Below are 16,789 nucleotides of genomic sequence, written 5' to 3' on the forward strand. Positions count from 1 at the left end.
TCTGGAGCAAAATGTATTACTTACAGTTCCCAAAAGGAGGAGGCATATCACCTCGTGCAGGTCCTCCAGGGTAAGCACCAACATCATCTCAAGGCAGAAGAACGGGAGAACTCGGGCTGGAGCAGGCAGACCCTTTACAGTGGTTTCTGCAGGAAGGAGTAGGGGAGGACTTTTAGGTACATTTGAGCAAGTTTAGGATTGAGATTTTGAATAATTTTGGTAGGCTCTGAACCTCAGTGGTGTTCTCAAGTTATTTCTACTGGCTTTAGGATGACTAAGTGCAAGGGAAGTTTGGCTCGGAGGGACTGCTAGGTAAAGGAGGATCTGGAAGGCATACTCTTATAATTCTGTCTGTTATCTCTAGGAATTGCCTACCTCTGAGACAGCCTCTCCACATCTCAGCATGTTCAAATAACAAAAAGAACATACAGGGGGCCAGATGGTGGTACACCTGGTTAAGTGCACACATTACAATGCGCAAGGACCCAGGTTCCTTCAAGCCTCTGGTTCCCTCCTGCAGGGGAAAAGCTTCACAAGTGGTGAAGTAGGGCTGCAGATGTCTCTCTGTCTCTTTCCCTCTCTATCTCCTCCTCCTTTCTCAATTTCTCTCTGCCATTATCGAATAAATAAATAAGTAAAAATAAAAAAGAACATACACTCATAGACACAGAGGGATTTCCTTACACTATACCTAGCTTGCAAGACTTGCAAGCGTTGTTGTTATTTTTGCAATATAGAAAGCAGAATCAAGAGGACAAAACCAAGCACGTGATAATTCTTAGTGATGGAAAGATTAGTTGTCCATAATACAGTCTAGGAAAGAGACAACTTGGAAATACGGGAAAGGAGAATAGAAATGACATATACTAAGAGTTTTGGGACTTTGTGATAAATGTTGGATGAATTACCTCAGTGTAGGGTTTCTTAACTTCTATACCACTGGTGTTTCAGGCAGAATTCTTTGAAGACACAAGGAGATGGTCCTGTGAATTGTAGGATGTTTTGCACCATTCCTGTGGCCTCTGCCTATCAGGGAGATGCACATAGACACCAACTGTAGGACCAAAAATGTGTCCAGATACTGACAAGTGTCTCCTAGAGGCGCAAATGGCTGCTATTGAGAATCACTTCACCAGACTCTCAGACATCAATGAGCATACAAATTAGCTGATGGTCTTGCTAAATGTTGCTTTACTAGGTCTGGGAGAACGCAAGTCAGATCCCAGGTGCGAACAAAACTGTTAAAGGAAAAAACCTACAGTTGGAAGACAAACCTATACATTTCTACTTGTCCACACTGGTCCTCAGAGGGTAGAATGGAGGGAATATAAAGGGAGGGATCATTGAAAATACCTCCTGGGATGCCAGACGGTGGTGCAGCGGGTTAAGCGCACATGGTGTGAAGTGCAGGAATGGCCTAAGGATCCCAGTTAGAGCCCCCGGCTCCCCACTTGCAGGAGGGCTACATTCACAGGTGGTGAAGCAGGTCTGCAGGTGTTTATCTTTCTCTCCCCTCTCTGTCTTCCCCTCCTCTTGCCATTTTTCTCTGTCCTATCCAACAACAATAAAAACAATGCTACTAACAACAATAATGATAACGGCAACGATAAACATAAAGGGCAACAAAAGAGGGAAAAGGGGAGACTTCTGGAGGCAGAGCTACGAGCAGCAGCAGACTTGTCTCTTTCCTCTCCTCTCCTCTCCTCTCCTCTCCCTGATCAACTAGGAACACCAAAGGAGACCACCTGGGACTGAAACAGGACAGGACTAGAATGATTTCAGGAACCCAGCAAATCACCGGTGAGTGCAGAAACATACGGCTGGTGGAAAAATAGGAGCCTCGGGAGAGACTAAGTGGCTGGTAACAGTCCGGCAGTTTATCAGTTGAGACACCACCTCCAGTCTGTTCCACCAACAAGGAGACAGCTGAAGAGAGGAGAGGACTCCCCAGAGACTCACCAAGTACAACTCTGACTCTCCATTGCTATTGCCCTCAGAATCTGGTGCAGCAGCAAGAAGGCCCTATACTGACACCAGGGGACAGAGAACTAACCAGGAAACTCAGGAGAAGACCTACACCTCCATGGCATAACTGTGGGGCTGTGAGAGTCTCTTTGCATAACCACTGGATTATCTCTGCCCCACTCTGCTTTATCTCTAGGTCAGGAGTCAGTGATTAAGCTAAGAAGCCTTCTTATAGTTTAAAAGCCTCAGGCTCCCAAAGCCTACAGGGAAGAAAAAGCACAAAAGAGGCTTTTAAGCCCCTGAGCTCCAACTCAGCGATTAAAATAATATTGAAATAACTGTCAATTTCCACAGCTGTGAACCCTTTAAGTACCTTACTTAGACACAAGTCAATCCAGGCAATAGTGATCAGTAACTGGAAAAGTACTGAGAGAGGGAACTCATAGCATACTATATAAAATGGTTAAACCAACAAGGAGAAATATTGGAGAAATGAACCAGGACAAGAGTCCAGCTAAAAGCCCCCCAATGGGTGAAGCACAAAATAATGAGGTCAACATCCAAACACTAGTTAAGGAAATGATCGCAGGAGTTAGTAAAGAGGTTGGAAGAATTGTCATCAGAAATGCAGAAACAACAAATGGAAGAAAACACTAATTATCTCAAGGTTATTAGAGAACTGAAGCTGAAATAGCTGAGCTAAGAACACAACTAGCTGAACAAGCTAAAACAGTATCAGAACAGGGTAACAAAATAGATGAACTCCAGAAAACAGTAGAGGGGAGACAGAATAGAATCAATGAGGCTGAACAGAATTAGCAAGATTGAGAACTAATTAGAAACGACTAAAAAAGAAGAGATCTCAAAAAGGATTAAGAGATACTGAAAACAACAACAGAGACTTATGGGATGACTTCAAAAGAAACAATATACGCATTATTGGCTTACCAGAGGAAGAAAGAGAGGGAGAAGAAGAAAGCATTCTTCAGGCCATAATAGCTGAAAACTTCTCTAGTCTAGACAACATCAAAGACATAAAGGTTCAAGAATCCCAGAGGGTCCCAAACAGAATTAACCCAGACTTAAACACACCAAGACACATCCTATTTAGAATGGAAAGGGGTAAGGGTAAAGAAAGGATCCTGAAGGCTGCAAGTGAAAAACAAAGAATCACCTACAGAGGAAAACCCATAAGATTAGCAGCAGATTTCCCCACACAAACACAACAGGCCAGAAGAGAATGGCAAGATATCTATTGAGCATTCAATGAGAAAGGCTTTCAACCAAGACTACTATATCCTGCTAGACTGTCATTCAGACTAGATGGAGGCATCAAAACCTTCTCAGACAAGCAACAGTTGAAGGAATCAACTAACACCAAGCCTGCCCTGAAAGAAGTTCTGAAAGGTCTCCTATAAACAGACCACCATAAATAGGCCATATATCAGAACACTCTAAAACTCTACAACAATGGCGATAAAATATCTTCTATCTTTGATATCAATACATGCCAATGGCCTGAATTCACCTATTAAAAGGCACAGAGTAGGAAGATGGATCAGAAAACATAAACCAACAATATGCTGTCTACAGGAAACTCACCTAACTCAACAAGACAAACACAGACTCAAAGTGAAAGGATGGAAAACTATCATACAAGCCAATGGCCCACAAAAAGGGCAGGAACAGCTATTTTCATATCTGACATGACAGACCTTAAAATCAGTAACATTAAAAAAGATAGGAATGGACATTACTTAATGCTCAGAGGATCAAGCAAGCAAGAGGACTTAACAATTATTAACAGCTATGCACCCAATGAGAAGCCATCTAAATACATCAAACATCTACTGAAAGAGCTACAGCAATATATTAACAGCAACACAGTCATAGTAGGGGACTTCAACATCCCACTTTCTCAACTTGACAGATCATCCAGGCAGAAAATCAATGAAGATATGAGGAAGCTAAATGAAGAGATAGATAAACCAGAACTACTGGGCATTTTCAGAGTCATTCATCCCAAGAAATGGGAATACACATTTTACTCAAGTCCATGGATCATTCTCAAGGACAGACCGGATGTTAGGCCACAAAGACAGCATCAGCAAATTCAAGAGTATTGAAACCATCCCAAACATCTTCTCAGACCACAGTGGAATTAAACTAACACTTAACAATCAACAAAAGATTAGTAATAGTCCCAAAATGTGGAAGCTCAACAGTACACTCCTTAACAACTACTGAGTCAAAGAGGAAATCAAGCAAGAAATCAAAATGTTTTGAGAGTTTAATGAAAATGAAGACACAAGCACTGAGAGGGAAGGTCATAGCCATACAAGCACACATTTGGAAAGAAGAAAAAGCACAAATAAACAGCCTTATTGCACATCTTAAAGACCTAGAAGGAGAAGAACAAAGAACCCTAAAGCAACCAGAAGGACAGAAATCACTAAAGTTGGGGCAGAAATCAATAACACTGAAAATAAGAAAACCATACAAAAGATCAGTGAAAGTAAATGTTGGTTCTTCGAAAGAGTGAACAAAATCGACAAACCTTTAGCCAGACTCACAAAACAAAAAAGGGAGAAGACCCAAATAAATCGGATAGTAAATGAAAGAGGCGATATCACAACAGACACTGCAGAAATACAACATATCATCCGAGGCTTCTATGAATAACTCTATGCCACCAAGCTAGAGAACCTGGAAGAAAAGGACAATTTCCTAGATACCTACCAAATTCCAAAACTAAGTAAAGAGGAAGTAGATAACATGAACAAGCCAGTCACAGCTAATGAAATTGAAATAATTATAAAAAATCTTCCCAAAAATAAAAGTCCTGGACCAGATGGTTTTACAAATGAATTCTACAAAACCTTCAAAGAAGAACTAATACCTCTACTTTTAAAAGTCTTCCAGAAGATTGCAGACACTGGAATACTCTCTGCCAGCTTCTATGAAGCCAACATCAGTTTGATACCAAAAGCAAACAGGAACACAACCAAAAAAGAAAACTACAGACCAATATCTCTGATGAACATAGATGCGAAAATATTGAACAAAATTCTAGCCAACCGGATACAGCAGTATATTAAAAAGATCGTTCATCATGACCAAGTGGGGTTTATCCCAGGCAAGCAAGGTTGGTTTAATATATGTAAATCAATCAGCATGATCCACCACATCAACAAAAGCAAGACCAAAAACCACATGGTCATATCAATAGATGCAGAGAAAGCCTTTGACAAAATACAACATCCCTTTATGATCAAAACACTACAAAAAATGGGAATAGATGGAAAAGTCCTCAAGATAGTGGAGTCTATATATAGCAAACCTACAGCCAACATCATACTCATTGGTGAAAACTGGAAGCATTTCCACTCAGATCAGGTACTAGACAGGGATGCCCACTATCACCATTACTATTCAACATAGTGTTGGAAGTTCTTGCCATAGCAATCAGGCAAGAGCAAGGAATTAAAGGGATACAAATTGGAAGAGAAGAATTCAAACTCTCCTTATTTGCAAATGACATGATAGTATACACAGAAAAACCTAATGATAGGTTTTAGCAAGAAGCTTTTGGATATCATCAGGCCATACAATAAGGTGTCAGGCTACAAAATTAACATTCAAAAGTCAGTGGCATTCCTCTATGCAAACAGTAAGCTAGAAGAAATTAAAATCCAGAAATCAATTCCTTTTACTATAGCAAGAAAAACAATAAAATATATAGGAGTAAACCTAGCCAAAGAAGTAAAAGACTTGTATACTGAAAATTATGAGTCACTACTCAAGGAAATTGAAAAAGACACAAAGAAGTGGAAAGATATTCCATGTTCATGGATTGGAAGAATTAACATCATCAAAATGAATATACTACCCAGAGCCATCTACAAATTTAATGCTATCCCCATCAAGATCCCAAGCACATTTTTTAGGAGAATAGAAAAAAATGCTACAAATGTTTATCTGGAACCAGAAAAGACCTAGAATTGCCAAAACAATCTTGAGAAAAAAGAACAGAACCGGAGGCATCACACTGCCAGATCTCAAATTGTATTGTAGGGCCATTGTCATCAAAACTGCTTGGTACTGGAACATGAATAGACACACTGACCAGTGGAGTAGAATTGAGAGGCCAGAAGTGAGCTCCCACACCTATGGACATCTAATCTTTGACAAAGGTGCCCAGACTATTAAATGGGGAAAGCAGAGTCTCTTCAACAAATGGTGTTGGAAACAATGCGTTGAAACATGCAGAAGAATGAAACTGAACCACTGTATTTCACCAAATACAAAAGTAAATTCCAAGTGGATCAAGGACTTGGATGTTAGACCACAAACTATCAGATACTTAGAAGAAAATATTGGCAGAACTCTTTTCCGCATAAATTTTAAAGACATCTTCAATGAAACAAATCCAATTACAAATTACAAAGAAGACTAAAGCAAGTCTATGGGACTACATCAAATTAAAAAGCTTCTTCATAGCAAAGGAAACCACTACCCAAACCAAGAGACCCCTCACAGAATGGGAGATCTTTACATGCCATACATCAGACAAGAGTTTAATAACCAACATATATAAAGAGCTTGCCAAACTCAACAACAAGACAACAAATAACCCCATCCAAAAATGGGGGGAGGACATGGACAGAATATTCACCACAGAAGAGATCCAAAAGGCCAAGAAACACATGAAAAAATGCTCCAAGTCTCTGATTGTCAGAGAAATGCAAATCAAGACAACAATGAGATATCACTTCACTCCTGTGAGAATGTCACACATCAGAAAAGGTAACAGCAGCAAATGCTGGAGAGGGTGTGGGGGTCAAAGGAATGCTCCTACACTGCTGATGGGAATGTCAATTGGTCCAACCTCTGTGGAGAACAGTCTGGAGAACTCTCAGAAGGCTAGAAATGGACCTACCCTATGACCCTGCAATTCCTCTCCTGGGAATATATCCTAAGGAACCCAACACATCCATACAAAAAGATCTGTGTACACATATGTTCTTGGCAGCACAATTTGTAATAGCGAAAACCTGGAAGCAACCCAGGTGTCCAACAACAGATGAGTGGCTGAGCAAGTTGTGGTCTATATACACAATGGAATACTACTCAGCTGTAAAAAATGGTGACTTCACTGTTTTCAGCCAATCTTGGATGAACCTTGAAAAAATCATGTTGAGTGAAATAATTGAGAAAGAGAAGGATGAATATGGGATTATCTCACTCTCAGGCTGAAATTGAAAAACAAGATCAGAAAAGAAAACACAAGTAGAACCTGAAATGGAATTGGCTTATTGCACCAAAGTGGGTGGGTGGGGAGAATACAGGTCTAAGAAGGATTCAGAGGGCCTAGTGGGGGTTGTACTGTTATATGGGAAACTGGGGAATGTTATGCATGTACAAACTATTGTACTTACTGTTGAATGTAAAACATTAATTCCCCAATAAAAAAAATCAGAAAGAAAAAAAAAGAACCACAGTTAAAAACTTTTGTCTTGCAGAAATTACCAAATGCCAATGTTTGATATTGGGTCACTTTGAGGAGCAGGGGCTGTGGTTTACTGAATTTTGATTTCCACATGGAGGACACTGCCTACGCAGTGAGCGCTCAGATTATTATTATTATTATTAATTACTGTCATCAGAGCTCTGCTCAGCACTGGCTTATGTTGGTGTTGGGGACCGGACCTTTGGTGTCTTTCTGCATCACTGTTGTGCTGTCGCCCACAAGTTTCATTTTTAAAATACACTGTAGCCATAACCTTGTGGCCTGCTCTTTGCGTTTAGTGAGCTTTCCCGTAATATGGGTTACCTTTTCAAATGAACCCATAATATAAAATTAAAGTTTGCAAGTTCAAAAAAAATTTAAGTGACTTCAGAGCAAATTCATTTTGCAAAGGGGAGGAACTTCAATGGGCTGGACCCGGAGGGGTTCGGGGTAGAAATTTAGAAAGCAGGGACGGGGAGACCCCGAGAGCTGGCGCCTATCTGTGGGGACTCCGGGGTCCGCCAGCGACCCGCGGGACAGGCTGGGCACCGCAACCGCCGCCGTTGCGGTCCGCTGTCCCGGGAACGCGACGCGGAGCCCGAGCTTGCGGTCATCGGGCCACTGCGCCTGCGCGGAGGACGGGCGTCCCGTCCACGGAGAGGTCAGAGGTCGCTTGGATGGTCCTCGCGGGGTTGCACGCGAAGCTCTTGGGCGCGGGCCCCTCCCTCACACTGCTTCCTCCACGCCACCTTCTACTATACCCCGCTTCAGAAGCGCCCGCCGCTCTCGGGACAGTCCCCCCCCCCCCCCCCCGACCCCTAAGGCCACCCCGAAGCCGCGGACGCACTTCCCTTCCCCGGCAGGAAGGCCGGAGGGCGGAGCGGGCCACCCAAGGGCCACGCATGCGCCGTGCACCGCGGCCCGCGGAGCGCCCCCACCTGGCCGGATCCCCAGTGCGCCTGCGCGGCCGGCCGCTAGCTCCCTCGGCACCGCGTCCCCTCCCCCCTGGCCCCCCGCGGGGGCTCCGGGTCCGGCGGGACCATGTTCACCAGCACCGGCTCCAGCGGGCTCTGTGAGTACCGGCCGCCCGGGTCCCTTCTCCGGGCTCCTGCTGGAACAGCCTGGGGCCAGCGGGTCTGCAGGACGTTTGGGGAGGCGGGGGCGATCCCATCATCATCCCCGCGCCCAGAACCTTGGCGGGTCCGGCCCGTGGTGGCGGGGGAGCCCCGCAACCTGTGCCCGGTGGACCGAGTGAGGATTGGGGCTCGGATGCCCGCCCCCGCCCTTACCTGCCCAGCCAGGTGCGGTGCCCCGCCGGCGGCTGCAGGTGCGCCTGGCAGTGAGGGTCGTTTTGGGGGATCCCCTCCAAGACCCTGGGCTCGCCCCCCACCACCCCCACTTCAGCCACGTGTGCCCCGAAGGAAAGTGGAGGCTGTCCTCGGGGAGGCGTGCCCCAGCCCTGTCACCTGGCCCCCACTCATTTAGGGTTCCCTCAATAGCCACCCCGACCTCTGCTGCAGGCGCCCACCTCTCCTCCGTTTTGGCTTTCTCCATCTCTCTCTCTCTCTCTCTCTCTATCTCCCTCAAGAGTTTTCAGTGGAGCCAAAAGTTGGGAAGTCTGGTTTGGGGACAAAGAAGCTGCAGGCATCGTAGCTGCCTGGAGTCATTGCAGGTGGACTGGGAAGTAGCCCTGGCCTCTCCCTGGCTGCTATTGTCTCGGGGCCTTTGGGTGAGAGGGTCCCTGTGCATGTCAGTGAATGGCACCCAAACAGCCACCAAGCCCTGAGCCATTCCTGCTACAGACACGGACCATAACCATGCGGGAGCATGGAAGCAGTGGGCATTTCCAAACATGCACACACCGCTCCTGCATGTGACTCCCATTCCAAGATAATCCAGGTCTTCTGTGTGTCAGGATCCCAGCCATGGACATGCTTTGAAATCCCCCTCACTTTGCAGCTTCTCAGGTTTGGAAGTTAGTTTAATAATCCCTTGCTTTTTAATGAATCTGATTTATGGCATCTTTCAAGCCTTGGCCCCAGAGAAGATCTGGCAGCGATTCCTGAATTAGTCTTCCCCAGACTCCTGTTTGGATAAAGAGTGTTATGGCTGTTGATGATGGTGAAAGTCAAGGAAATGTGATTTTTTTTTTTTTTCCTGGACTTGAACACTGAGCTGGGCCCTGTGGGTACAAAAGTAAGGGCAGAATGCAGAATACTTCTTTTTAAGTTATGTGGTGGTGTATATATTTGGAGGTAACTTTCCTTGCTGATCAGAATACTTGTAAAGCATTGAAGAGATGAGAAATCTGTTACTGGTTATGAATAGTACTAGCCACGATAATGCTAACTTTTTTTTTCTTGCCTCCAAGGTTATCACTGGGGCTCCTGGTGGCCAGTCGGTTAGTCTCTCTCTTTCTCTTCTGTAGATAAAGGGAGAGAGACAGAGAGGAAAGACACCACCGCTCATGGTGGCCAGCTGCTGTTGTTGTTCTTGGTCTTTTTCCTTTGGGGTTGTTGCTGGGGCTTGGTGCCTGCACTACGAATCCACTGCTCCTGGAGGCCATCTTTTCCCCTTTGTTGTTGGATAGGACAGAGAGAAATGGCGAGAGAAGGGGAAGACAGAGAAGGGGGAAAGAGAGATAGACACCTGTAGACCAGCTTCACTGCTTGCAAAGCAATCCCCCCTGCAGGTGGGGACCTGGGGGCTCGAACCAGAGTCCTTGTGCTGGCCCCTGCCCTTCACACTATGTACGCTACGCCCTTATCTCCCCTGTTCTGTAAGTCTTTGGTGGCTCACTTCCTGTTCACTCTTTCTCATTCATTTATTCATTCAACAAGTGTCTGTTGCATTCCCCAAGGGAGCCCCAGCTGCTCACGTACAGAGGCTAGAGCAGAAAGCAGGGCAAAGGAGACTGGCATCGGGTCACTTAACAAACAGTTGATGCGATTTCATGGAGTGACACAGGCCAGGAGGAACTCAGACAAAGATTCCTAGGGAGCCCTGCTTCAGCAGAGTTCATGGGGAGCTGGCAGTCTCTCTGGGCCCTGGGCCCTATGGGCAAACAGGCAGGAGAGGAATGGTCAGGCCAGAGACTGAAGCAGGTGCAGCAGGGCGTTTTCAAGGTGCTGAAGCAAGCTGGGGCCGCCGGGGCAGTAAAGGCAGGGCACCGGCACCCACACCTTAGCAGCTGCTCTGCTCTGCCCTGTGGGATGAAAGTCCTGCTCATGACTCTGCCGGGACCCCTCGCTGCCAGGCCAGTGTGAGCAACAGACGTGCGCCTCATCACACTCGTTACCAAGTTCCCCCCTCTCTATTCACTGCATACTGTCACTGAGTAATGGCGGCTCGGCCCACATGAATGGCAGGTCTGATCTATTCCTGGTCCACTCCATGGGGGAGTTCACTGTCTAGTGGGGAGAAATTACAAATTCATTCAATAGCTTCTATTCTTGGGGGGGAGGGGCTTGTTGCAGTGGGTGGTGGGCATTGTGGCGAAGGTAGAGGTAATAAAGAGACCTCGGTTGTGGGGTCACAGGGCCCCCCCTGCACTGCTGGTGGGAATGTAAACTGGTCCAGCCTCTGTGGAGAACAGCCTGGAGAACCCCCAAAAGGCTAGAAATGGACCTACCCTATGATCCTGCAATTCCTCTCCTGGGGATATATCCTAAGGAACCCAACACACCCATCCAAAAAGATCTGTGTACACATATGTTCTTAGTAGCACAATTTGTAATAGCCAAAACCTGGAAGCAACCCAGGTGTCCAACAACAGATGAGTGGCTGAGCAAGTTGTGGTCTATATACACAATAGAATACTACTCAGCTGTAAAAAATGGTGACTTCACTGTTTTCAGCCGATCTTGGTTGGACCTTGAAAAAATCCTGTTAAGTGAAATAAGACAGAAACAGAAGGATGTATATGGGAAGAGCTCACTCTCAGGCAGAAGTTGAAAAACAAGATCAGAAGAGAAAACACAAGTAGAACCTGAACTGGAATTGGCATATCGCACCAAAGTAAAAGACTCTGGGGTGGGTGGGTGGGGAGAATACAGGTCCATGAAGGATGACAGAGGACCTAGTGGGGGTTGTATTGTTATATGGAAAACCGGGAAATATGCATATACAAACTATTGTGTTTACTGTCGAATGTAATACATTAATTCCCCAATTAAGAAATTAAAATAATAATAATAATAAAAGAAAAGAAAAAACTCACTCGACAGACAGATTTTTCTGATTTCTAGAAGGTGAATGAAGGCACATCATCAGTAAATCAATGCATAAATAAACATCTCTATTACTGAAAATAAAAAGAGACCTTGGGGGTCTGGCGGTAGTGGAGCAAGTTAAGCGCATGTGGTGCAAAACGTAAGGATCCCAGTTCAAGTCCCCGGCTCCCCACCTGCAGGGGAGTCGCTTCACAGGCAGTGAAGCAGGTCTGCAGGTGTCTGTCTTTCTCTCCGCCTCTGTCTTCCCCTCCTCTCTCCCTCCTCTCGCCATTTCTCTCTGTCCTATCTTAGAACAATGACATCAGTTAACAGCAACAATAACTACAACAACAATGAAAAACAACAAGGGCAACAAAAGGGAAAATAAATAAATATAAAAAAAAAAATAAAGAGGCCTCCAGCTCCTGACTGTCTTTGTACTGGTGTTTGAGCACAAGTGCAACCGTGCAAGTGGGGAGAGGACCTGGTGGGGGACAGCAGAGAGGCAGGAGGCAGTGGGTTCGAGCACCGTGGCTGGGCTCATAATGTATGTGTGTGTTTTGGGGGCGGGGGGCGATAAGGCCTGGAGAGCAGTATGAATGATGGACACAGTTGAAAGTGAGTGGCGAGATGCTAAGACAGAGACCACTGTTGGTGGTGGGAGCTGTGTTTCCCCCAGTCGGGCTGTGTCCTGGCTGCAGGAAGCTTCCCTGGGAGCTTCCTGAATGTCCAAGTTCTGGCTCTTCTTCCCTCTGAGAGTCAGGTGAGAAAGTGGGCATCAGACCTTGGAATTTCTAAAGCGTCTCGGGAGATTCTCATGGACAGCCAGAACGAGAGAGACAGACATGGAGGTGACCAGGTTGGGGGTGGGGGACAGAGGACAAAGAGCCCTCAGGACCTGATAAGGTCATTGCAGTTTGAAGAAGAATCCTAAAAAGTGTAGACAGCGAGGACGTGTTAGTGAAACATGGTTGGGGGCAACTGGACAGACAGATGGGGGTCATTGTTTGCTCACACAGGGAATGCAGAGAAGGCTCAGGTGAGGGAAGAGTGCAATTTGGGGTATGTTTAATGTGGGGGGGCTGGAAAGCAGAGTCGAGTTGCTCAGGGTGTGTGGAGAGAGGGCGCTGGGCTAGCTGGGGGAGGGCTACACCAGGGGTGTGAGTAAGGAGTCCAGAGGCGGTGGTCAGAACCAGGAGTCTGCGGACTTGAGGCATCTCCCACCTCCAGTCTGGAACTGGGCCCCCCTGTCCTGTGTTCTCATCAAGGCCCTCAGACCCCCCAGTGTTCCTGTCCCGAGACTTTAGCTGAACCTCAAGTTCAAGTGAAGCATGTGTCTCAGCTGAGCTCCTGGCAGAGTTCAGTTACCTGCCCTGGACTTGGCGATGCCCTCGTGCCCTTCCCTTTAGCCCCTGGCCTCAGGTCTGTTCCCAGCTCACTCGGAACCCTTCCCCTCCCCCTGGTTTAATACACAGCCACCCTTCACAGGAGACTTCTCCATGCTGGTAGTGTGTGAGCTGGTTTCTGCAGGATGTGCCCAAGCTTGTCAGGCATACAAACTTAGCTCCTTTCCTCTCGTGAAAGTTCCTTCTCAGAGGTGTCCCCCCTTTCTTAGCTCATTCTTTGTCCTTTGTCCTTTCTGGGGCCGCCCCTTCATTTTGTGCAGACACACCTGGCAGGTGCTTGATCTGAGTGCTCTCTCCTTGGGTGCTTTAGTGGACTCTTCAGAGACCCCCAAGTGCAACCAGAAGCTTGGTCTCTGGAAAGGAGTTGATATTACTCTCTGCTCTGTTGAGCTGTCATAGGGATTAAAGGAGTAAAGAAAGCTCTGAGAGTTTTTCCTTAGTCAGCAGTCAGTGCTGAGTCTTTTGACTTGTGCACTGAAATCTCTTACTGAGGTAGAATTAGTTCACAAGACTGTATGTTTTAAGGGTACACTTTCACATCTTGTCATGCCCCCCCCCCCCCCCCCCCCCCGCCAAGCAGTCATATCCATCATGGGCCTTGCTCTGCTATCCCTCTGTCCCCTCTGATTTTGATGACATCAGGTCTGTAGTCAGAGTTTAAGGGTTTGCTCCCACAGGACTTTGCTTTCTGGCTCTGTCCCTTTAAATTCCACCTAGGAATGAGGTCTCCTGGCCTTTGTCCTCCTGACTCCTTTCACTTAGTGAGCTCCTCCACCCCCTTCATCACTGCACTAGTTTTCTCTGGGACTGCAGAACACACCTTCCTCCCCACTCTCATGTCCCTGGGCCCTTGGGTTGTGGAGGGTTAAGTACTTTTGACTGGACCCTCCTTTTGAGCTTAATTTTAGAAATGCAAAAGCGTAACAGCCAGCCACTGACCTCACCCTCTGCCTCCCCAACTGCCGACTATTTTCTTCTGTTCAGCCAGACTTCGCAAACACTGGCTTCACACTTTTCCCTTCCTCACTTCCCCTGCATTCCCTAACCAGCTCCTCATTGGTGGTCGACCCCTCAGCTTTCCTGAGCTAGTCTCCTGAGCAGGTTGTCCCATTACTTCAAGATCTGCTGTGGCCCAGGTCCCAGGGGCTTCCAGCCTTGCTCAGCTTCTCAGCCCTTAGCTTAATGGAATGTTTTTGGCATTGGCCTGGGTGGACATTTCTTTCTAATAAAAAGTTGTTTGCTTGTTTATTTACAAGAGCGTGCTCAGCTCTGGCTTGTTTATGGTAGTGCAGGGGATTGAACCTGTGACTTCAGAGACTTCGGAATGACAGTTCTCTTTGGATAACCACTATGCTATCTCTATGCAGATCTGGCTTATGGTAGTGCAGGGGATTGAACCTGTTGACTTCAGAGACTTAGGAATGACAGTTCTCTTAGGATAACCACTATGCTATCTCCCCTGCTTCATTTTTTTTTTTTGAGTAGTATTCCATTGTGTATATATACGGGATTAATGTTTTATAATCGACAGTAAATACAGTAGTTTGTACAAAGTCACTTTAAAATTTTTTTTTCGTCTATTTATTGGGTAGAGACAGCCAGAAATTGAGAGGGGAGGGGGTGGTAGAGAAGGGAGAGAGACAGAGGGACATCCGCAGCACTGTTTCACCACTCACAAAAGCTTTCCCCCTTGCAGGTGGGGACTGGGGGCTCGAACCCGGGTCCTTGCATCACTCGCTTCTTTGAATACCAGTTCCCCTATTTAGCAAAGGGCGAATGACGACATCTTTTATTTTATTTTTTTTCTTTTAAAAAATTATTATCTTTATTTATTGGATAGAGACAGTCAGAAATTGAGAGGGAAAGGGGTGATAGAGAGGGAGACAGAGATACACCTGTAGCACTGCTTCACCACTTGCAAAGCTTTCCCCCAGCAGGTGGGGACCTGGGACTTGAACCTGGGTTCTTGTGCATTGTAACATGAGCGTTCATCCATGTGTGCCACCACCTGGTCCTTCCTTGTTTTCCTTCTAACAAAACTAAAAACAATTCTTAGTTCTGAAAATTGGGCTTTATTTTTGCCCTAATTTGTCTTGTATCACTTATTTCTTTTAAGCTTTAGGCTCTGTTACTATTACTGTAGTAGTAGTATTACCTTTATTTACATATTGGCTATAAACAGCCAGATATCGAGAAGGAAGCGGTGATAGAGAAGGAGAGAGAAAGAAAGACACCTGAAGCACTGCTTCACCACTCAAAAAGCTTTCCCCCCTGCAGGTGGGGATAGGAGGTTCGAGCCTGGGTTCTTGTGTATGGCAACATTTTCACCCAAAAAAGTGCCCACCACCCAACCCCTCTTGTATCACTTCTGCTGTAGAAATTTCCAGGGAACTGATCAGTAAGTAACCCTGTTGTCAAATGATCTGTGCACTGGGGGGATTTGGTGATGGCAAGGGAGCTAATGAGACTACATTTTTTTTTCTATTTTATTTTTCACATTGTTGTTGAGAAACCTACAAATATTGTAATCATTTTATTATTTTACTGCCAGGGCTTAATTGAGGCCTTGTGTTTGCACTGCTTTTTTTCAGAGAGGGTGAAAGCCTGTTTCATTTTAAAGAAATTTTTATTTAGTCATTTTGATAGGACAGAGAGAAATTAATAGGGGAAAGATAGAGGGAGATAGGGAGAGAGAGGAAGAGAGACACCTGTAACACCATCACACCTCTCCTGCAGGTGGGACCCAAGGGCTTAAACCCAGGCCCTTGTGCATGGTCATTTGTGTGCTCCATCGGGCTCCCCCCACCTCCCTCCCCCTGGAATTCTTTGCTGTTTGACTTGAAAATCCCACATTCCCTCCCATTCCCTGTCCTGTTCTGACCTAAGATCTTAGGAATCCTGGGGCCAGTGGCGAGTCCCAGGCCCCATGGCATCAGCTGTTGGGGGTCCTTTGTCTCACTTCAGGTTTGCAGCGCCTTGTGCCCCCTGCCCGCTGCCCCTTGCAGTGCTGAAATGGGCACTCCAGAGCTTGCAGCTGCGGCTGTCTGTGCTCTCAGGCTGGCCGATCCTGCCACTGCTGATGTGTTCTTTCTTTCTTTCTTTCTTTCTTTCTTTCTTTCTTTCTTTCTTTCTTTCTTTTTCTTTCTTTCTTTCTTTTTCTTTTCTTTTTCTTTCTTTTTGCTTCTAGGGTTATCACTGGGGCTTGGTGCCAGCACTATGAATCCACTGCTCCTACCTGCCTTTTTTTTTTCTTCCCCATTTTATTGGAGAAGATGGAGAGGAATTGAGAAAGGAGGGGGAGATAGAGATGGAGAGAGAAAGACAGACACCTGTAGACCAGCTTTGCCGCTTGGGAAGCGTCCCCCCTGTATGTGGGGAGCTGGGAGCTCAAACCCGGATCCTTGTGTGGGTCCTTGCACTTAGTACTATAGTGAGCTTAACTGGGTGTGCCTCCCCCCCCACGTGTTCTTTCTTTAGTCAAGTGCTCCACGTGTGGAATCCAGACCCTGGGTGGGGGTGAGAATGAGTCTATTAGTGACTCACCAGCTTGGGAAGCTTTTCACCCCTCTGAGAAGCTGCTGGGCCTCCTGGCTGCTTATTCCTGCTTGTACCTCCTGACTCCCCAGCTGCTGGGTAAGCTCCCCCTGGAGCCAGCAGCTCTTCTGGGTGTCAGGGCTCAGTGGTCAGTACAAGGCAGA

General features: G+C 46.3%; 1 protein-coding gene and 1 long non-coding RNA gene across 4 annotated transcripts in view; one reads left to right on the forward strand and one right to left on the reverse strand.

Moving 5' to 3' along the window:
- The window catches only part of LOC132538735 (uncharacterized), a 30,355-nt gene extending 29,119 nt beyond the window's left edge, over window positions 1–1,236 (reverse strand). The window contains exons 1-2 of the long non-coding RNA XR_009550089.1: window positions 909–1,236; window positions 25–146 (exon numbers count right to left, since the gene is read on the reverse strand). This is a non-coding gene — a long non-coding RNA (uncharacterized LOC132538735). The remainder of the gene's footprint in view (window positions 1–24; window positions 147–908) is intronic.
- Window positions 1,237–8,376: 7,140 nt separating this feature from the next.
- UBAC2 (UBA domain containing 2) overlaps window positions 8,377–16,789 on the forward strand; it is a 195,747-nt gene continuing 187,334 nt past the window's right edge. The window contains exon 1 of one of the 3 annotated variants that reach the window (XM_016187601.2): window positions 8,377–8,546. In XM_016187601.2, coding sequence (XP_016043087.1) covers window positions 8,516–8,546 — 31 coding nt within the window. In that variant the 5' untranslated portion in view covers window positions 8,377–8,515. The other 2 variants (XM_060191807.1, XM_060191808.1) reach the window with 2 other exon arrangements.

This window comes from Erinaceus europaeus, chromosome 5, assembly GCF_950295315.1.
Source record: "Erinaceus europaeus chromosome 5, mEriEur2.1, whole genome shotgun sequence".
Lineage (NCBI taxonomy): Eukaryota > Metazoa > Chordata > Mammalia > Eulipotyphla > Erinaceidae > Erinaceus > Erinaceus europaeus.